General features: G+C 43.0%; 1 protein-coding gene and 1 long non-coding RNA gene across 3 annotated transcripts in view; one reads left to right on the top strand and one right to left on the bottom strand.

The window, feature by feature from the left end:
• Positions 1–14,177, bottom strand: part of Galnt3 (polypeptide N-acetylgalactosaminyltransferase 3) — a 34,518-nt gene extending 20,341 nt beyond the window's left edge. The window contains exons 1-2 of the mRNA XM_052725202.1: positions 13,827–14,177; positions 664–1,287 (exon numbers count right to left, since the gene is read on the bottom strand). Coding sequence (XP_052581162.1) covers positions 664–1,178 — 515 coding nt within the window. The 5' untranslated portion in view covers positions 1,179–1,287; positions 13,827–14,177. The remainder of the gene's footprint in view (positions 1–663; positions 1,288–13,826) is intronic.
• LOC128101809 (uncharacterized) lies at positions 1,026–10,750 on the top strand. 2 transcript variants are annotated; one of them, XR_008215192.1, is made up of 4 exons: positions 1,026–1,130; positions 3,657–4,766; positions 4,980–5,321; positions 6,470–10,750. It is a non-coding gene; the product is annotated as an uncharacterized LOC128101809 (long non-coding RNA). The 2 variants fall into 2 exon arrangements; XR_008215191.1 differs by having other exon boundaries at positions 3,657–5,321.
• Positions 14,178–21,763: the final 7,586 nt, after the last annotated feature.

Raw genomic sequence — 21,763 nt, forward strand, 5'->3', positions numbered from 1 at the left:
ACAGTTGAGATAAGTATGTACATGACACTACTTAATAAGGAATATCTGCCTCTAATTCTACAGACATGAGAACCCATCAGCAGAGCTTCTGAGTGAGCGGAGGTTAGTTGTAACAATATCCACTCTTCAAAGAAATTGTACAAAACACAGGGCATTCTGAGCATTCTGAGATAGCATCACATCTTGGCAGTACTCACAAAGTGTGTGACACATTTTACAAACCAATAAACTACCTAATAGCTCCAAAATCTTGGCACAGTTTAAAAAACATTTCTATTCCATAGCTAATCAGAGCAATGAAAACAATCCCTTCACCTCCTACATTTTCTATAAAAACTGTCCAAATGTTCCTAAATAGATGAGGAAATTACAGCGTTTGAGGTAAAAAAAAGAAAAAAAAAAGAGGTTTTTCCCAATGAGTATCCATCAGATCTAGAATTCAGTTTTCTAATTCAGAAGGTACATTTCATGTTTCCATCGCCAAGCTAGTAAGAGCTATGGATACTCTGCCTCAATAACTATAAACAGGATGAAAGGAAACATCGAATGAACGGCAGTGGCTGGTAATATTTTGCTTCAGGGTGCCTAAAGAAGGAGCCTGAGTTAACGCCTCTTCCTTGAAAACCCTTCTGACAAATGGTAAGTGAATATTCTTCAACATACTCAGGCGGGCGGGTGTCAGGTCCAAGGTCACGGTGTAAGGAAATCCTGTCACTCACAAAGGCATTGAAACAGTGCTTTGTTTCCCCGCGCTCTTTCTCCTTCTGCTCCTCTGGGCTGAGGTGGGTGATCTTGAAAGGCCTGCCAGAAGCACCAGGTGCATTGGAATCCTGAGGCGGGCGGTCCAGAACGGGCTTCAGCTCTGCCGCCGTGTAGTACCCCTGCAAACAGGGTCTCTCGGGGACGGCGACGCTCTGCTTGACAGGCGCTCCGATTTGCATCTTTGGCATTGCATCTTTAATGTTGTTTACAGCTTCGAGCATAAAGTCAAACATTTTGTTCTTGTTTTTCAAGTTCCTCTCCATCTTGGATTCCTCCTTGGAATACTGAACACTTACTTCCCTTTGCATTAAAATCAAAACTACTAAAAAGAAAAAGATGACTGCGCCAAGCTTCCAGAACTTTTTATGGTAATGTCTTTTAATGTGCAATTTTACCAGTCGCTTTACGTGAGCCATTCTGGCATTAAATGCTTGTTACTTGACAGAGAGCAGTTGCGGTGTCCTTTGTTACTTGTACTTTTTATCATAGATGTGCTGGTAAAAAGATTTCTTTAAATAGTAATACCTACAAACAGAGATGATAGATGATATTAGTAGTGATTCTTTCTGACCGTCAGGGTACAGTTCATCACTTCAACCAACAACTAACTGAACATGAGCTGCAACGTACTCTTATGGACTAAAGAATACACAGACATTTTACCTTCAAGAAAATAACACTTTAAGAAGAAAATAGTTACGGTAATTGACTATGATCTACTGTGCTTACGAAAGAATAAAACTTTCTTGCCAGGAAAAAAAAAAAAAACAAACGAAACCACACATTTTGTTATCTCTGTCAATAACTACTATATGATATACACAAAATACTGCATGGCAGATATATTTTCAGATTTTAAAAAAGAATTCTCTGAACATCATAACCCAGGGGTCAAAGGACTTCATTCAGTGGGTTAAAAACAGGGCAGATTTACAGGGAAGTAAAGATATGCTGGCATGCCCTGCCAAACATCCTCAACAGTGACCGTCTTTCCATGTGCTTAGCCATTAACCAGAGAAGCACCGCTCCAGTTAAGCAAGCTGATCAAGAAGCTTTACCAGTAAGTCAGCTGGCATTCTCTCCCAGATCTGCTCACATGACATTACTGTGAGTCATGACAGAATCTCTACAGTAAGACGAGCAAGCAATTTACAATTTACAATCAATTTAAGTCATTCTCTTCAGCAGCCATTTCAATAACTTGCACAAACACACAATCTAAGAGCACAATGAGAACTGCATTAGCTTTACTGGGGGTGTCTCTGGGCCTCCAGCATTTAAGGGCAGAAGTTGGCTTGATGGAGGGCTGCTTGCAATCGAGCATGAGAAGAGAACACTGTGTTCGTTAGGTCCTAATGTGAACCCATGTGAGTGGATGACAGCCTGAATCAGGCAGTCAGTTGTTTTTCTTCACGAGCCTTTAAAATACGTAATGTAAACTGGGTGGTGGTGGTGGTGGTGGTGGTGGTGGTGGTGGTGGTGGTGGTGGTGGCGGTTTTGGCGGCAGCGGTGGTGCAAGCCTTCAATCCCAGCACTGGGGGTGGGGGGGTGGGGTCAGAGGCACGGGAATCTCTGTGAGTTTGAGGCCAGCCTGGTCTACAGAGGGAGTTCCAGGACAGCCAGGACTACACAAAGAAGCCCTGTCCTGAGAAACCAAAATAAATAAATATATAAAATAATAACAACGTAAAAGGGCTCAGTATATGAGTCCATGCCATTTCCCATTATTAACAGTGGGGAGGAAAGGAAAATTGCCTGCTGTCCCCCAGTCTACAAAATAATTAAAGACAATGTCATTTGTGATAGTGAAAACTAACTTGGACACTTTACTCAGCACATGTTCCAATGATATTATGAAATTTAAAATAAGAAAAACAAAGTTAACTTTGGCCCCAGGAGGTGCCTTCATTATGATGTCTGTTGCCCATAAAAGTGACATTCCAGTATGTCTGGGCATTTCTAGCTTTAGGAGCTTCACGTGAGACTAAAGTAACCTGCTAGGTTTTCACCTTGCTTTAAAAACTTCATGTAGTTGTGTAATTTCCTATGTGTCAAATACTGTTGTAGGTTTGGCCACAGCATTCCAGATAACTTCCCCCCCACCCCCCACCCCCCGCAGGGAACAGAGGCTGAGGGGTCGGGATGACACAGGGCAAGCCAACAGAGAAAGCAGGAGCCCATGTGCTATGAGGAGCCTGGGAAGGCAGGATGCTTGCACAGGTCGTAGGGGAAAGAGCCCAGGAGTGACTGACGCGGCTGAACAGACTCTTGAAAGATAAGAAACTTTTAGGCAGATTGCCAAGACAGAGACAAGAGATAGGATGGCGTATTTAAAGGCTTAGGGGTAAAAAAGGCCACGGCCTGATCCAAGTACAGAAGCGGAAACGGCAGGAAATGTCACAGGGAGGCCAGGTGGAAAGCAACCCACAAACAGCCTCACATCTGGGGGATCTGGAACACACCCTTTTATCCTTATTTTCGGGGCTGATGACTTTAAGGCAGGATCCTAATCAATCTTATGTATTAGAAAAATCAGCCCTAGTAAAGGCAACACTAACAGGGGCACTAGAGGGTAGAGAGGAATGTTGAGAGTCCAGCAAAAGAATCACTCAAGGGCATTGAAGGGAGGAATATGAACCGGATGGCTACAGTAACAGAGTTGACAGAGGCAGGTAACAGTTCTGAGACCTGCCAGGAACTTGCCTTTGGGAGTCCTGGAAGAGGCTATTCACAGAGACGAACAGGTTCCTGCTACTGGGTAGGTGCTCAGGAACAGTGCTGGCTTCTGAAGTCAAGCGCACTTTTCAACGTGTAGCTGAGGCCAAGATAACTTTGGGCTGGTTGCCTGGGATAGAGGGTGGATAGCTACCTCTACAAATGACCAATTGTTTCAGACCTTTGTGTAGGTCTGGGAAAGCGTTTGCGGAGCAGCGACGTAGGCTGGAAGGACACACACAGCCTTACTGCCCAAGTCAAGTCCTGGAAGAAGGATGGAGTTGGGGAGGTCAACTCTAGGAAAGCTGTTCCCTGTATTACAGCTACCACTGGAGAAAGCCATGGAAGGAGCTGCGCGATGGGTATGTTCATTAAGAGCCCTGAAGCCAGGAAGGGAAGGCCCCGTTACGCTCAGTGTCCTTGAAGCCCTTTGCTGACAGGGCTGAACACTGCCCCAGTTGGCACAACAGGGGAAATACTTAGGCGGTTCTGCTCCAATCCTGCAGAGCAGGCTCATAACTGAAGCACACAAATAGCACACTGGGAAGCGGTGAAGGCTATCCTTTGGGCTATTCTGGGGTTGATGGTGTTCTCTGCAGGTGAGGAACACAGCAGCAGTTCTGGCCAGGCCTCCACTTCGACACACCAGGCCCACTCCGGTAGCTGGGGAGGGGGGTTCTGGCTGAGGTCCATGGTCCACGGGATGTGTTACTTTCTCCATTTGATCATTAAAAGCTTTCTCTTGAAGTCAAAATCCTTCGGTATATTTAGATGAGATAAACCTCTTCAGGGTCTGCCCCTTCTGAAAGGCTTACACACATATCCTCAAATTCCAGCATCGCCAGTTTTCAAGGCTCAAGGCTTTCAAGGCTCTGGCCATACAACCACTGTAACTTCCATTCAACCAATAAAGATTTGTACCTCTGGCTACCTCTCATTCTAACCACAGTGGAAAAACACAATTTCTACCTATAAGAAGAATTTCCTTTGGGGGGAGGGCATCTTTTACAACTAACAATGGGCAGGGCTAAATTCTACAGGTGCTATCAGGTAACTGTGCAAACTCATCTGTCAATCAGGTTTGAGTGTTCTTATCATTTGGACTAAGGAAAGTCCACCCAAGACGTCATAGATATGAGCTGGAAGGAAAAAAGTGTTATGGTTTGGGAAAGTGTCACCCAAAGAGCCATGTGTTAATGGCTTGCCTGCCCTCACCCCCACTCAGAGGAGGGAGCACGTGAAGAAGTGAAGCCTAATGTGAGCGCAATTCCATCTGTCACCTGACCCCGGTAAGCTGCTAATTTGATATTTTCAGTTTCTAGGAACTGATGCAGAAGTCTGAGTACTTCCTTTTCTCCGAAGAATACTCTCTAGTAAATGGCTGTGGGTCCGGCTGGGGAAGGGTTCTGGATCTGTGAATTGACATAGGTTTGGAAAATAATTGAGACTAAAGCTCTTAGTTCTGACAATTAAACGTTGCTTATCTGTTTCATTCATTATAGTGACCACTAGGGATCTGCCAAGAACATCTCAGCTACCAAAAGTGATACAGAAGGCAAGGCTTGCTGATGATTCTATAGCCCTACCTTCCATTAGGGAAGATCTATCTACTCTGTCTTTGGTGGCTAATGCTGGCTGCCTCTTTGCTTCAGTTGCTATAGGATCCCATTAACTCCACTGACACCAGGACGCTCATCTCAAAAGGCCTAAAGAGAGCAACCAACAGGCTGCTTTTTCAAAGGTGCAAAGGCCCCACTCAGAGATGGAGTTCACAACACCTAGGGAAGGAATGCTGACTGACCCTATGGAATGGAGCTGGAGGGGGAGTGTCCAAGACGCACTTGGTAAGTCTCATCAGCCAGCCCATTTACAGAGGGGCACACAAACTCCTAAGTAGAAGGTCACTTCAGTCCACTCATTCTTCCTTTGAAGGCCCAAGAGTATTAAAGGATGGGGATAGAGAGGACAAAACAGTAAGACTTCTTGCCCAGCTCCTTTCACCTCTCTACGGGCTTACCCTCCACTCCTTCCTGGGTCACATGCTGGACTGCTCAGTGCCCACCAGCCTGTAGAAGTGACAGGCAACTTTTCATAAAGAGTCAGTCACTCCCTCCCTCCCCATTTCCTTCCTTTCTTTTGGTTTGAAGACCGCAAGGCCTCTATTGCAACTACTCAATGCTGGAGGAAAAAAAAGACAATGCATACATGAAGCAGCATATCTGTGTTCCTATTAAACTGTTTGTTTTTTACAAAAACAGGCTGTGTACCAAATTTGGCCCAGGGGCTGTATTTTGCCAACTCTTACTCTAAAAATACTAAAAGACTTGAATTTCAACACAGTAAATCTCCCTATTACTCCCTCTCTAGTTCTATCAACATAGTGGTAACATGATCAAATCCAAACTTCAAATTGTTCGTAGCATTCTTAAGATCAGGTGGCAAATGTGCCTAATATAAAACGTAAAATAGCTTTGACTGCTCCAATTATCTCTGGTACCTCTGCATCACCCTCTCCTGGTGGTTAAGCAATCAAAAACTTCCTTCGTTATAAGTTTACATTGGACATAAACCAGTCTCAGCCTAAAACGTTCCTTCATCAGCTGACCTCAGATAGGGTAATTTTTCTTAAGGCTACGCACAAGCAGTCAGTTGTCACAGAGTGAGGCTGAGCATCCCTGTGCTGAATGACAAGTTCCAAACAGGGAAGGGATGGGTCCATAATCCTATGGGATTTAAACTTAATTCCTTAAGCAATGAGTGAGGCCCTGGCGGATTTTAAGCAGTATGATAACTAAAACTGAAAATTAAAATGATTGCCCTTGAAAGCTGTACAGGATATACATTATTTTTGGAGAAAGAGGAGGTCAGATAGGGGGGGCAGAGGCAATTATAGGATTATTAAAAATAATTCGAGCAAGAGATGAATAAAAGAGAAAAGGAAGTTTGGAAATGAGACCCAAGAGTCTGCTGAATTCAGCCATTCACTTGACAGGGAGGCTGTGAGAGTCGATGAGTTGAGGATGCTGCTGCTTGGTGGAAGAAACTTGCTGATGGACTCTCTGTCCTCATAAGGAACACGGCGTCAGACAACGACAACAAGAGAAAGGCCTGTTGCATGCTACCTTTGAAAACGATGCCCGTCATGAAAAGACTAATGACAAAAATAGATCATGAAAAATATGTGTGAAGGTAATAATGGTTTTCCTACTGAGGTCTCTTAATTTTCCTAATTCCACAAACCATTACTCAGGAAGATACATTATACAAAATAATAGAGGGAATAAACAGGAAGGGTCACATCAGCTAAAAAAAAAAAAATATCATAGCAAAACCAGAGGACAAGATAGAGGGAGCCAATCAATCATCTGATGTTTCGATTATGTAAAACTAAGGAGATCTTGGAATACAAAGAAGTCAGACTCCAACTAATATACGGAAAACTTAGGCAGGTTGTTTTTCTTAAATTAACTAACAAAGTGTTAAAAAGCAACCTCCAAGCTAGCCATGGGACACATGCTGGTAGCCTCAACTATTTGGAGGCTGAAGGGTAACTTACATCAGAAGCGTTTGAGACCAACCTGGTCTATTATAGACCAAACCTGACTCTATATCAGATAAAAGAAAAACTACAAATCAAGACTAATGCCTAGCTGAGTGTAGTGGTACCCATTTGCAATCAGAACACTCCAGCCTGAGGCAAGAGAATATTGAGAATGCCCTGGACTACACAGAGAACGCTAGGCCAAGCTGGGCTTATACATGAAAGTGTGCTTCAAACGCCAAACCAAATAACCTCAATAGGCTTGCTTGGATTTGTAGCGAACAATATCTACATATTCATAACAAATAAATATGAAAATGCAAACAAAGAATGAGACTTCCATGCTGAGGAAGGAGTAGCAGAGGTGTATGTGTGAGTGAAAGAGATAAATATTTGTCCGCTATAATGAGAAGTCAGCAGACAACGCCAAACACCGACATGAGAAACAGAACCAGAAGCGTATTATTCCAGAGGAGAACACTGCGTGAGGCAGCTAACGAGAGAGTGGACCAGTGACTGGAGAGTTCTAGTTACAGCTGTTACAGTAGTCCCACTTAGCTTTATTCACACATAAGGTGGATGGAAGTACTGATTTATAATCAGACTTAAACGGCTCTGTTATCTGAGATGTCAAGAACCTACTAGGTGGAAGTGAGTGAACTAATCTCTCGTTTTAATTTTCCTTTTCTCTATAAAAAGGGAGAAAACCAGGATATACTTCACAAGTTGCTGTGAAAATTTAATGAGTTACATGCAAATTACTTAAAATGTATTGGACAAATGAGCAGCAGTGAACAAGGATCAATCATTACTAAGGTGATAAATACGAATTATTACATGATAAAAACACATTAGTTATTAGTGACTGAAAACATGGTTTAACCTGCGGGGTAAATATTAAAGTTGGCCACCCTCTTCTGGGAGGAAATTCATTTTAAAGGTTAATACATACCTGAGTACCAAGTAGCTGGTTATTTCTTTAGGCTAAAGTTTAGTGTGTGGTTGGAAGTAAGGGTAGTGGAGAGAGTACAAATTCCAGAGAGAGAGAGAGAGAGAGAGAGAGAGAGAGAGAGAGAGAGAGAGAGAGAGAGAGAGAGAGAGAGAGAGAAGTCCCAGCTATAGTTAGAGGTGAAAACGAAGGAGGTCAGATCGGAACATGAAGGTTGAGTATTAGCCCTAGCCCTACAGGCCCAAAGGTAGGGAGGTGCCTATTACAGGCAGAAAGAATGGCACTTGGCAATGACCTGCAGGCAAGAAGAACCTGGCAGTGAAAGAGGCTGCCAGAGCTCAGGCAGGAGGGGTGTGGGGCAGCAGCAGCTGAGTCATGCCCAGGCTTTAGGCCACATTAAAGGGTTTGTCTTACCCTAAGGGCGTGGAAGGGCTTTGAGAAGGGGTCACTGTGGCCAAGTATTTTGAAAACTCTCATTCTGGATGCAGTGTGAAGAACAAACCAGAAAGACATCAGAAGTAGTTGAGAAAGCCTAGCCATCACAAAAGTCTAGCAGAGAGATGGTGGTCTTAATGGGCCTAGAGAAAAATGCATAGATTTGGGAGATGCTTATTTAAGAGATAAAATTAAGAGAGTTTGGCCATTGTAAGAAATTTGAAAGGAAACAGCTAATATCAAGGACTCTTTCTCTATTTTCTGTCTGCACCCCCACGTTTGTTTTAGTCTAACCACAAGTAAAACCTGCCCTCTTATACTCACTTTCTCACCAGGACTAACGTCCTCAATTGGGGAGTATTTACAAACAAAGGCTGCAGAGTCTTTCAACCACAAACCACATTTCTCATTTCTGAAAAATGAATCTTCATAAAACACAAAAAAATCCTCAAAATAACAGAATTCAAAGGAATGAGATGAGCATAATAGCAGTCTATGTTCAACAGGCAAGTTTAATGGACCGCTTCTCCCATGTCCTTGGTCATTTCCTAAGGCTTCCCTTCTGCTCCAAGGGTACTAGGACTAAATGTGTACAGCATCACAGCTGGCAGCTCTTGTATACTGATGCCAATACATATTGAATTAGATTTCTATATATGTATTTTGGAGGGACACAAATACTCAGATGATAATTACTGTAGAGGCTGATAAGGTTGAAAATAACCTATGTATCTGTGGCCCGGACTCTCAGACAGTACTATAGATTCAGAGTCTGTTCCCCCCAATCTCTTGAGCCAGATGTGTTTCAAAATTCAGAATGTTTTGGGATGTTAGGATAGTGACACGGGTCATACACCTAATGTAATGCTGTTCCTCATGGGGCCTAGGCAGTATTATCTAATAAAAAATGTCAGCACTATTTCTGTAGCAAGACACAGTCTGCCAGTGGTATAAAAGGTGGTTTCCTGACAGTTCACTCGCTCAAATTTTGTTAACAAATGATTCACACAAATTTTTTGTGGGTAAGACATGATAAGATTTCTAACATCTATAGATGAACTACAGAGAGTGAAACTTTTTTTTTTTTTTTTGCCTTGAGATGTGATGAAGGTCCTGGTTTACACATGGGTAATCTCCAGTTATTATGACGGTAAGTTAAAGACACCCAGCAGGCAATCATACAGATGAGAAAATTCGTTTACATAGTTTGAAATTCAAACACGTATAGGGAAAAGGTTACAGAATTATAAGTCCAATTCAGAGAATGACTCAAGGCTTTTGTCGAGTGGTCAGTAGCCACTAACGACCCAGAATTCTGAGTCTTACTTGCCTATGTTTTACCATAAATAATGGTCTCCAGCCATTGCAGGAACTGATTAAATTCAATGCTGTCACTGACAATACGTTAATTATGTTAAAATTACCCGTTATATAGTACTAATTATCCTGTATTTTATTATATTTTAATAAAAAATGTAAAATACAACAATATTTTCTTCAGGAGAAAAGTTCCTTCCACCAAGAATGTGAAGGTGGGTTAAAGTTAAAAGTGTCTTTGAAAGCATTAATTATTCCCCATCAACCAGATGCATAATTGGATAGGTAACAGAAAATACTCCTTTCTTCTTGATCAGCTTTTAGACTAATAATTGATCTGCTTATTCCAAATGTATTACTATACTTTATGGACCAGAGAACTGAATGTATCTGAATGATTTTGGTATTGGCCATTCCCAAAATGTAAAATACAACAATATTTTCTTCAGGAGAAAAGTTCCTTCCACCAAGAATGTGAAGGTGGGTTAAAGTTAAAAGTGTCTTTGAAAGCATTAATTATTCCCAATCAGACTTCCCAAGATTAGGGATCTAATCTATTTTTTATTTTTTTAAATATGAGGTCTCAGCTATGTAGCTCTGGCTGGTCAGGAACTCACTATGTAGCCTAGATTGGCCTCAAACATACCTCTGCCTCCTGAGTGCTACATTCAAAGGTGTATACAACACCCCCAGTCTTAACCTCATTAATTGATTTATTTCGATGTATTTGCTTATTTTTATGTGTGTAGACGTTTTGCCTGAGTGTATGTGTGCACCACATGTGTACGGTCCCCTCAGAGGCCAGGAGAGGGCGTGAAATCCCGTGTAATTGGTGTAAGTTTGTTGTGAGCAGCCACATGGGTGCTAGGAACCGAAGGTTTTACTGAGGAGCAGACCATGCTCTTCCCCGCTGAGCCGTACCTCCAGCCCTTTAGTCTAATTTCTGAATCTAGTCTTTTATGGAGGAGAGGAAGTGATTTCTTGTAATTCATCTCTGATACCTGTTTCAGAATAAAGGTTAAAACATTAACAGGATGTGTGTGTGTGTATATATATATATATATATATATATATATATATACACACACACACATATATGTGTATATATACATACATATATGTATATGTGTATATATATATATATATATTAGACTGGACATTCCCTAGTAAATTTTTTTCATAATCCCAACCATAACTCAACCATAAAACTTAGAATAAAATTAGCACTGCACTGCTGGTGGGAGAAGGACAGAATTACTTTTCTCAGACTTTCACTTGATAACTGTTACCATCAAAATGCCCTCAGAAAACCTTTCTCGTTTTCTTCCCTGGCTCTAAATATACCACAGCCTGAGACCCCTTTTAAAATATAATAATATACAATGAGATTTTCTGTAGCCCCTGATATTTGAGAGATCATCTAGTGTCAATATCCTAGAGCCTCAAACTCTCCATCAAATAACTAGGAGTGCAATATGATTTTATGAAATGTGTGTGTGTGTGTGTGTGTGTGTGTGTGTGTGTGTGTGTGAGAGAGAGAGAGAGAGAGAGAGAGAGAGAGAGAGAGAGAGAGAGAAAATAAGCTTATTATTAGAACAATGAGCCTTAACAGCATATACACTCAAAGGAGAATACCATTTTACCATTACAGGTACCAGCCATTAGCTGACATGAAATCAATCTAGTATATTAAGGCAAATTTTTTAAAAAAAGGCATCTGTTTCCCAAGGCTAGATATTGTTTCGTGAAACTCATTTCATGTATATACATACACCCTTTGCCAATGTATTGAGTTGAAACAGAGTACTTCAAATTAGAGGATTGTGGGTTTAAAAAAATGTTTTTGCAGCATTGGTATTAAGGAAGTGTGCTTGAAACCAAACGTCTAGATTATTGCAAGGGGATGGAAGACATTGGGTCTATGCCTTACAAAATATGGTGTAAGCCAATATAATAAAAGATCAGAACTGGCTAATGTCATCCAAACTGGCTCAAAAAAATAACTGTGTCTCTGAAATACCAAAAAGGGATTAAAAATCCCAGTCCATATGGCAGGCACCATCAATACACATGTGAAATTCTCAGCCAGGGGAAAGCATGATGACCTCCTGGAGTCACTACAGAGCAAGGTGGAGATCAGGTGAAATCAGAGCTGGACAGAGAACAACTGACTATCTTATAATTACAAAGCCCTTACAAATGGCATGAAAGAAAAGATCAGCAAGCCGTGATAAGTGAGTATGTGAGTGGTGAGACAGAATGGTAGGGGAGCCCCTCAGTCCAGCCACCAGAATAGTGATCTCTCGCACTCTTGCATCGTGAAATACAGTTAGAACACAACTGGGAAGCCTTGACCAGACAGCCAGGTCAGAAAGGGAGTCCAAGAATGCTATCATACAAGATATTCTAATGTCCTTAAGGCTTCATTAGCTTAGTGCAGGAAAACATTTCCCCCCAATTCTTTACAGACAGAAACTAACAAGAACATGCTACATTTTCCCCCTAAGGTTAGAGTCAAGCTAGTCTGATAATACCTGCCCAATAGCCAGTGAAAACTAATATTCAAAATGTAGGGGGCAATACCTATTCAGTGTTCAAACAGTACTTAGCACATCAATTTCTCACTATGCAGACAAGTCTAAGAAGGTAGGTGAGGCTCTTAAAAAGCCATGGTTGAATTAACAATTATGTACTGTTATGAAGGTTTTTTTTTAAGATTTTAATTGCACCTCATAAAAAACCCATATGAACAGCCTAAAGCATTTTAAGTTAAATGTACAATCCAAATATATGTTTTAAAAATTAGTAAAGGCAGAACTAAACAATCCTAGGGAGTGGAATTACTATTTATTATTAATTTTTTTCTATGAAAAAAAATGTTGGTTAAAACAATGTATTTTAAAAAATGCTTGGTATTAATACACTGCCCAGAATGTTTCTACTAACAAGTATGTTAGGTTCAGTTAATGGTAAAGGTTAAAAAGAAATAATTATAGGGTTCAGCCTTAAACTTATATGCCTAAGCAACAAACTCAAAGTTAGTTGATTAGACTACAGATTTTTCTCACAACTAGAAACTCTCAAATTCAAATGTAACTTTCTGGATTTTAACAAAAGGATTCGAATTCAGATGTTCATTGTGTAGTGTAACTTCAACAGCAAGTCATATTAGTAGCATGTTCTTAAAAAAAAAATCAGAAAAGGGGGGGGGGTAACTTAATGCAGTCCCCAAAACAGAAGGAAGGAATTAAGTCTATGGTAAGAGTTGTTTCAACCTTAATGTTTAGGCTTCTGAAAATCCTAATTAGGTAGACAGGAATTTGGGCTTGGCACTCCCAGGTTCAGACGTGGCAGGATGCTGAAACTAAGTTGTTTTTTTTTTTTAACTTTGAGTCATATGCCACAGGCACACCAGATCCGAGATACACTGGTCCTTAAGTCAACAGGTCCTCTAAGAGGAGGGCGTGCAGTTGGTGAACCGCAGCTCTATTTCCTCCTGCCACGAAGACCTGGACTCTACCACCTTCAACCGGAAAGTGGGCGCAGCTCTGGCTCGGGGAGTGCACCCGGAAAAGCGCAGAGCGCGGATGCCGGCGTCCCGACCCCCGAACGCCTTTCCAAACCAGTCGGAAAGCTTCGAGATGGCTCGGAGCTGCCGCGGTTTCCAGTCTAGGACTGCCTGGGGTTGGCGGGGAAAGTTGCCCGGCACAGCCACAAGCCCTCCCCGTCGCGGGTTTGGCCCCACTAGGTACCCGGGAGCGGGCAGGCAACCTGCTAGCCCAAGTTGGCGAGCCTCGCGCAGCGCCTCGGCGGGAGACCCGCCTTCCCCAGGACCAGCCGGGGATCAGCCGGACTTTCGGCCCGGGGTGAGGGGAGATCACTCGGGCTAGACCCTTGCCCCGGGGGCTGCCGAGGGACATCGGCGACAGGCGTGACCCGTGTCCCCGCCGGCTCCTCCCGGAGGGGGGGGGGGCAAACTGAAACCCGCTCTCGAGACCGCGTCCAACCGGCCAGGGGCAGCTTCGGGGCCGTCCCGCACCCTGTCCCTGGCCCGGATCGCGGGGTTCCCCCCGCCTCTACCCCCCGCCGGGCTGCGAGCCGGCTTACCTGGCAGGTGGGCAGGGCAGGCGGCGGGAAGCGGTGGCCGGTCGGGGGCGCTGCCCGCGGGGCCCGGGGCCAAGGGCAGGTGGCGGCGCCGGCGACTCGGGAGGCTGCGGGCTCCCGTGAGCCGTTCGCTTCAACTCCTCCGCCGCCGCCGCTTCCTGCCTCGCCGCCGCCGGGCCGCCCGCGTTGCCAGGCGAGGCCGCGGCGAGCCTCCTCTTCCTCGGCGAGTCTCCCAGGTGAGCTCCCGCCGGCGACGTCGGCAGGGGCGAGGCCGGCTCCCGCGCCTGCGCGCCAGCCCCGCGCCCCGCCCAGGTCCTACCTGAGCGCTCCAGGTGAGCCGCGAGCCGGGCCCCCGGCGGCGCGCGCCCCGCAACTCCTCGGCCGCCCGCGCGCCCCCGGCCAGCCCCGCAGCAGCGTCCGGGTGCCTGCGCGGTCCCGCGCGGCAGCCACCTGGTACCCCGAGCCCTCGGGCGGGGACCTGGCGAAATCTGAGCCGCGCTTCCCCCCCCCCCCCCCGCCCCTCCCCTCCACGCGACTCCCCTTCCTCTTGGCGTGGTCCAAACCCAGGGATGCCGCGGGGACCGCTGTTGGGACCGTGGGGCTTCCCCCCCCACACACACACACCCAAGGGGACCCAGCAGCTTGTCACCAGTTAGGTCGGTGAGCTTCCTTCCCTCGGAGCCTTGATTTCATCACTCCACTCACTTGAGCGCAGCTAGTGGTTTCCGTTTCTGGCCGCGGGGCGCTAGGGTAGGGAAGCCTGGCGTCCCAAGGAAGCGCCTCCCTCTTCCAAAGTAGAGCGTCTAGTATTTGGTCAAGTTTAGCTGAGGTGAGGGGCCACCGCCTCCCCCTTCCAAGGTTGCTATCTCTTGCAAAGGAAACCCACATCCACAGGAGAGGGACAGCAGCGCCCTCGGGAGAATCCCCTCTGTCAGGGTTTTGGGACGAATTTGTGGTTTCCTGGAGAGGGATTGTTTTCATGGATGAGAGTAGTTTAAAAGGCCAACATCTGTCCTGCAAGGTGAGAACCTACACTCTTAAACGCGTTAGGTTTTGCCAGTGTGTCTAAGACACTTAAACCGTGTTTCCCCCTTTCTTTTTCACTATGGCTTCTGTTCTTGGGACGCTGACACCCAAAACCAGGACTTCAAATTGCTTTTACACATTTCTATGAACTTGTTATTTGACCGTTCTCAAACGTATGTGGGCAAGTGGAAAAACAGCTAAAGACTTTGGGCAACGTGTTTGATCACGCAGGGGTAGGTTTTTCTATAAAGCATAGCGAAGGCCTTTGCCCTACATTTTGACACTCACACTCTGCTTATTTACTAGCTTATGAGTTTTATGTGGCCTGCAGCTAAGGTTTAAAATCATTAGCACACTATCAGCAGGTGTTAGTTTTATTTCATTGTGTGCAGCATTGTTTTAGCATAGCATCATTTTATAGTCCAACACCTATAATTAGGTTTAAAACTCAGATCATTCCTTGTTTCGCACATTTCTGATGGTTTTGTAGGCATCCGGGAACTTTTGTGTGACATTTTATCATTAACATTTTTAAATTCTTTCTTCCTTTTTCCTCCAAAAATAAAGATTTAGAGACACTTGTATATTGTGTGTATTGCCATAATAACTTTCTATTGTGTGTCTATAGGCCCAGAACTAAAAACATTGATTTCCTGAATCCATTTTGTTTTGTTGGCTCTGCAATTTATTTTATTGTTGCTGTTTACATTTAAGTGGAGAGAGATTAATGCTCATCTTTGGGGGAATTTGGAAGAAATCCTAGTACACAACCACAACATTCCTACCTCTTTGCTGTGCACTACCCACCCTGAATGAGGCAGGAGCCACAGATGGTCAGAAGCTTTACTCCTCACCAGGAGGCTAAGTGTGACAATTTCCACTAACAAGAGCAGGGCCAAAGCACATGGTAAAGGATGGCATCCTAGAATCACAGGTGGAGATACAGTGACGTAAAGGCTAGTCACACCAGGAAGCAACTGGGAAGAGCAGCTAGGGCAGGCTGACCGAAAGAGAACAGAGAGATAATAGGTCCAAAGCTGCAAGATGAGTGGACGGAAAAGATGTGAAAGATGCTCCTGAGTTACTGGAAAAATTCACTTCCGGTTTCATAATGACAGAGACGGTGCCTGAGTTATCAGTATTTCCGAACGTAGCATTTGTTCCCCTTCACACAGTATCTGAACTGTTATTTCATATCACTCTGAAAGCAAAGTCTTAAAATTATTCTAAAAAATTCTGCTTCGCGTTAAAATTAGAATGCCAAAGGCTGAGAAAAACAATTATTGTACTGAAAACTTTAATATCCTCAGTCTAATTAGATACAAGAATCTTGAAAGTATCATCCTATTCAAAATTACAAAATGTAGCATTTATTTCATAGAAGTAAAATTAACATTTCATCATAAAACAAAATCCAGGAGGCTTAGTGTATATATGTGTCTGTGAAACAAGCCTACTTAATAGTGTGTATTTGGCATATGATACATTTAAGTTAGGAAACTGGGCAGATTTCACACAGGAAAGAAGTGCCACAAACATCTCTTATTGACAAAATTATTAAGGCCACTCCACGTAGTTAAAAGGAGATTTATTTAATGGTGTAACTTACAAATTAAGGGATAGATAGGTCGCGGGGTCTGGGGAAGGTGTATCGCAGTCCAGCGGTGTTCTCTGGAGCTCTGCTTGGCCCACCTCCACCGTCCAGGGTCCCGGAACAGAGAGAGCTCTGGCCCATCCCCATCTCGGGTCTCTTGGCGCCTCCCTTGGCCCCGCCTTGTAGGCGTGACAGTTGCTGAAGCCTCAATGGGGGTTGGAACTTCCAGATCAAAGCTGGAATGGCTACCCACTACATCTCTTCTCTCCTCAACACATACATGTATGTTCAAACATGTAGACCCAGTCACAAACCGCTCAGTTACGTAGACTTGAGACACTCACTGATTAATCATTTCTGTTAACATTTAAACTATTACCAAGATCAAGATTTGATATGTAGTAGTTTCTCAGGAAATATGTGCTAACCAAGTAAATCCATCAAATGCCATGAAAAAAAAAATCAATGTGTATGCATCTTTACCAAAATGTAGATGTCAAGAATGGCTGACTTGAGAACACATATAGGGAAATAATCTTGGGCAAGAAAAAGTAGTGGGTGGGTTGGCAATCTAAAGGACATGGTTTAAAGAGCAACCAATTTTTAAATACCTCTCCTTTATAAGACACTATGTAAAGCACCTTCCACTCTCATGAGGCACATTCATCTCTGTAAGTAAAATGAGTATGCACAAAATTCTTTTACAGTCAAATTCATCTAAATGCCACACTGTGAGAATTGTCATGAATTTAAAAAACCCTACATATATATACATAACAGGGAAGAAAAATTGAAATAACTTACATAAATATAAAGTACTAAAAATTGATTGTAAAAACTGTATAATTTAATAAATAAAATTGTGAACTTCAACCCAGCATTCTGTATTTTTAGCTTGTTAATTGTTTAATTGCTGATTCAACAAGACGAGTCACTGTAGTTTGAAGCATATGCCTTGGCTTAGACTTTAGAACAGTTTTACCTCATGGAATCCTCCTTCTGAGCTCAAAGTCTAACTGAGAGATTTGGCTCAAAGACTAAACAGATTGAAGCAATTTCTACCAAAAGGAACAAAAGGTCTGAAATGCTTTTGATTCAAAGAGGACAACAGTGGTGGCATGTCAGGGAGGTGACACAAATGGATGACCATTTAAAAATTTTATTAAAAAATAGACAGCATGATGAAATCATCAGAATACATTACTCATGTTTGAATTGTTTTGGACTTCTTGTCTTTTTTGGGGCGGGGAGTGGGGTTCTGAATATCCTCAGAATGACCATCCTGGATTTAGAAAAGAGATAGACACTTTCGTGAAGCTGTTTATTGACTTAAATTGCAGTAGAACTATCTAGTTATGTTGTTTCCTTGATGATTGGCACATAGTAGGTGCTCAATAAATATTTGATGAAATATATTGAATAGAGAGCAGAGTTTCAGGCTTTTAAGCATTAGCATAAAAGCAAGAAGCAATGCGATGCTGAGTCAGACTAATATTCGATCTAGCTAGCTCTGAATTCTGACAGTGGCACAAAAGGACATTTCGTAGGAAAAAATATGACAGTGGTCTTGCATGATGTTGACCTCTGCAATCTACTCCATTTATCCCTCCCTGGATTATACTCTTCCTACACTTTCATTTTCTGGACAGTGAGGTTTTTTTGTTTGTTTGTTTGTTTATTTGTTTCATTGCAAAAGAATCTGTACTCACTGCAGAAAGATTTGTTCATAGCAAGATGCATGAATTCGAGGTGTGTGTGTGTGTGTGTGTGTGTGTGTGTGTGTGTGTGTGTGTGTGTATGCAAAGTGCTTGCTGGATATTGAGTATTGAGTTCAGGATCTCTTCACATGTCAGGCAACAAACACTCTACCACTTAGCTACACTCATGGCTCTTCAAACATTTTCTGTTAAATATATTTTCAGATATATTTATTACTAAAGGCATTGTGAAAGTCGAACAATGAATATAGAAAAGAGCAGGTCAATAAAAAGGCAAGATCATTTTGGGGGACTTGTTACATAACCACAATTCTTTTTTTTAAACAAAACTTTCTCAGTCAATAGATTCATTTCAATATTATTTCAAGTGGCTGCCTGGTATCCCGATGTCTGGTTCCATCCATTTGTCAGTTATTGTTGGACAGTGAAGATCGCTTCCAAACTTTGCCATTTCAGACAGTTCTGGAACGACCACAGCCTTCATCTCCTGAAACATTTATAATAATTTTCTTTATTTCTCTTAAGATAGCTGGTGGATACCACAAAAGAAGTGTGTGGGTTGGATGGTATAGTAGGAAAGACACTGAGGACCTTGGGTTATAAATGAGAAGTAGAAGAGTAAAACACAAACCAATCAGCCATGCGGTTTATTCTCCAAAGGCCTGAAGGGACTTTTGGGACACTTTCCACACCAACGTCTAGTCAAGGAGGCTTCATTTCAGAAAGTGTACAGAAAAAGAGCTAAACCAGAAGTGGTATCAAATTTCTTCAACTCTGTACAGATTTGGTATAATTGCCTCAACTTTGTAGTTAGGATCTTAGGCTTCATTGGAATCCTCTGTATTTTGTTCATGAAAGGATGGTTTCTGTAGTGGTTTGAATGAGAATGGCCCCCAAAGGCTCATAGATTTTAAAACTTGGTCAGGGAGTAGCACTACTGGGAAGGGTTAGTAGGTGTGGCCTTGTTGGAAGAAGTGTGTCACTGGAGGTGGACTTTGAGGTTTCAAAGAGCCCATTTCAAGCCCAGAGTCTCTTCCTGCTGCCTGGCTGTAGAAATCTCAGCTACTTCTCTAGCACCATGTCTGTCTGCAGGCTGTGATGCTTCCTGCCATGATGATAATGGACTAAACCACTGAAATGGTAAGCAAGCTCCAATTAAATGCTTTCTTTTATAAGAGTTGCCATGGTTATGATGTCTCTTCACAGCAATCAAACAATGACCATGACAGTATCCAGCAAGGCCTGTGTGTTTTTGATGGTTAGTTTTGGTTGCCAACTTGATGGAATTGATAATAACCATGGAAGCAAGTCCTTGGAATGTCTGTGAGGGGTTTTCTAGATTTGACTGAAGTAGAAAGACCCACCCTAGACATGAGCAATGCCATTCTATGGGCTAGGGTCCTGAACTTTTGTGAATAAAAAGAAGAAATGGAGCTGAGCAACAATACTTATCATTCCTCAGCTCTCTGCTTCCTGTTTCTGCAGCTGTGCTGTTCCTGCCTGAGTGGATTATACTTTCTAAAACTGGAAGCCAAAATAAATCCACCCACACTCCCTTCTCCGCTTCTTTTCTTCTTTCCCTCCTTCCTTCCTTCCTTCCTTCCTTCCTTCCTCCCTTCCTTCCTTCCTTCCTTCCTTCTTTCCTCCAGTAGCTTTTGACAACATAGCAACATGACAAGTAACCAATGCCATTGCTTTCACTGCCCTATATGTGCCTTAGAAAATTTCATCAGTGGGTCTGGTGGAGCTCCATCCGATTGAGAGTCAGTTATCCATTCTCCTGTAAGTAATTTCTCACTAATCCTTTTATAAGGGACCCCAGTAGCTCACTAGTTTTCCCAAGCTGGGCTTCTATGAAGTTGCTTCTTTAGTTTGTTGGTGTCCTATCTAGAATGAACAGACATATCTGTAGATATCCCCAAGAAAAATCATGAAACCATGTAAAGTTGACACGGGGGTTCAGGCTTTGGCAAGTGAATGACCATTTTCCCTTTCTAGAGGTGGCCTGGTGAGGCTCAGCTGGCTGAAGGGAAGCCGGGTTGCTCTCAGCTCCATTCTCCCTCTTACAAGACACTTTCTCCCCATAGAGAATAATCTCCTGTCCCAGCAGGCATTGATCCCCTTTCACAGACAGCCAGCCATCTTCAGATGACCACTGGAATACAAAGTAGCCTCCAGCTCTGTCTTTGAATGTGTGGAAGATATTGGATACAAATTCTCCCTACTCCAGGAAATAAGCACAGTCTTCGTACTTCAACTTTGCTCTTCCTTCCACCGAGAAGTGTACATCGTTTTCCTGACTATTGACCTTTTAGTAGTTGCACAATTTGCTCCAACCAGTAAAATATGGTGGAAGTACTGTTCTGAATTGCAGAACTAGAACATAAGAGAAACATTTTTACCTTTTTCTTTCTCTTCCTTGAAATGTACCGTTGATGTTTTTTTTTACTTTTTGGGGGGGCCTGCCACCCAACTCTCTAATAAATCACACTTATTATTATTATCACTTACGAATGCCCAGCCTTAGCTTGACTTGGCTTCTTGCCAGCTTAACTTTAAATTATCCCATTTATCTTTTGCCTCTGGACTTTTCCTTTTCTCTTACTTCTGTGAATCTTACTCTTTCTCCATGACTGGCTGTGTAGCTAGGTGCCTGGCCCCTGGAGTCCTCTTCCTTTTCTGGCTCTTCTTTCTTCACTCCTTCATCTCTTTTCTTCTTCTTCCCCCTCTCTCCCAGGTTTCTCCTTCTATTTATTCTCTCTGCCTGTCAGCCCCACCTATCCTTTCTCCTGCCTTGCCCTTGACCATTCAGTTCTTTATTAGACCATCAGGTGTTTTAGACAGGCACAGTACCACAGCTTCACAGAATTAAACAAATGCAACATAAAATAAAACACAACACAATAAACAAAAGTAACACACCTTAAAATAATATTCCCCAACAATGTACTCCTGAGTTGGCTGTGCCACAAAGCATGGGGTGAAAGAGCATATATTTGTGTGGAGGGAGATAAAAGAGGTAGAGAAGGAGATGGAGAGAAGAGAAAGGGAGATGGGGGAGAAAGACCCCTCGATCCTAGAAGTTCCAGTTGAGCACAGTTCCCTGCCAAGTGCCAGCTGAGTGTAATGTGATGGATAACCCTAGACAATGACTCACCGAAAAACCACATAACCAGCTCACCAGTCAAGAGAAACATTAATTTGTTGCTGTTTTAAGCCAGTATATTTTGGGGTTCGTTTTAAGTATTTAAGTTTGATATCTCAACAAACACAAACAGAAGGCTTCTAAGAGGCAAAGGATTGGATTTATTACAATGAGAGGAGTGTAGGCACTAGAAGAACGCCTGTAATGTCTCACAATTTCAGAGCGCCATTGCTTAACTACCTAGGATACTGCTTGTATGGACCAAGATAATCAGTAAAATGAATATGATCTTTGAAATCAGACTGACAAGAGGATGCCAACAGAAAGAAAAAGCAAAGTTGGTTTCATTGACCCTACCATGGCAAGAAGTGAGCCCCTGATGCTACACATTGCCTAATGTTGATTAAGAACAGAAGGCATCTTGTATAGCACAACCACATAATGTGCCCAGAAAGAC

Source organism: Peromyscus californicus, unplaced genomic scaffold (assembly GCF_007827085.1).
Source record: "Peromyscus californicus insignis strain IS unplaced genomic scaffold, ASM782708v3 Scaffold_7__1_contigs__length_154581171, whole genome shotgun sequence".
Taxonomy (NCBI): domain Eukaryota; kingdom Metazoa; phylum Chordata; class Mammalia; order Rodentia; family Cricetidae; genus Peromyscus; species Peromyscus californicus.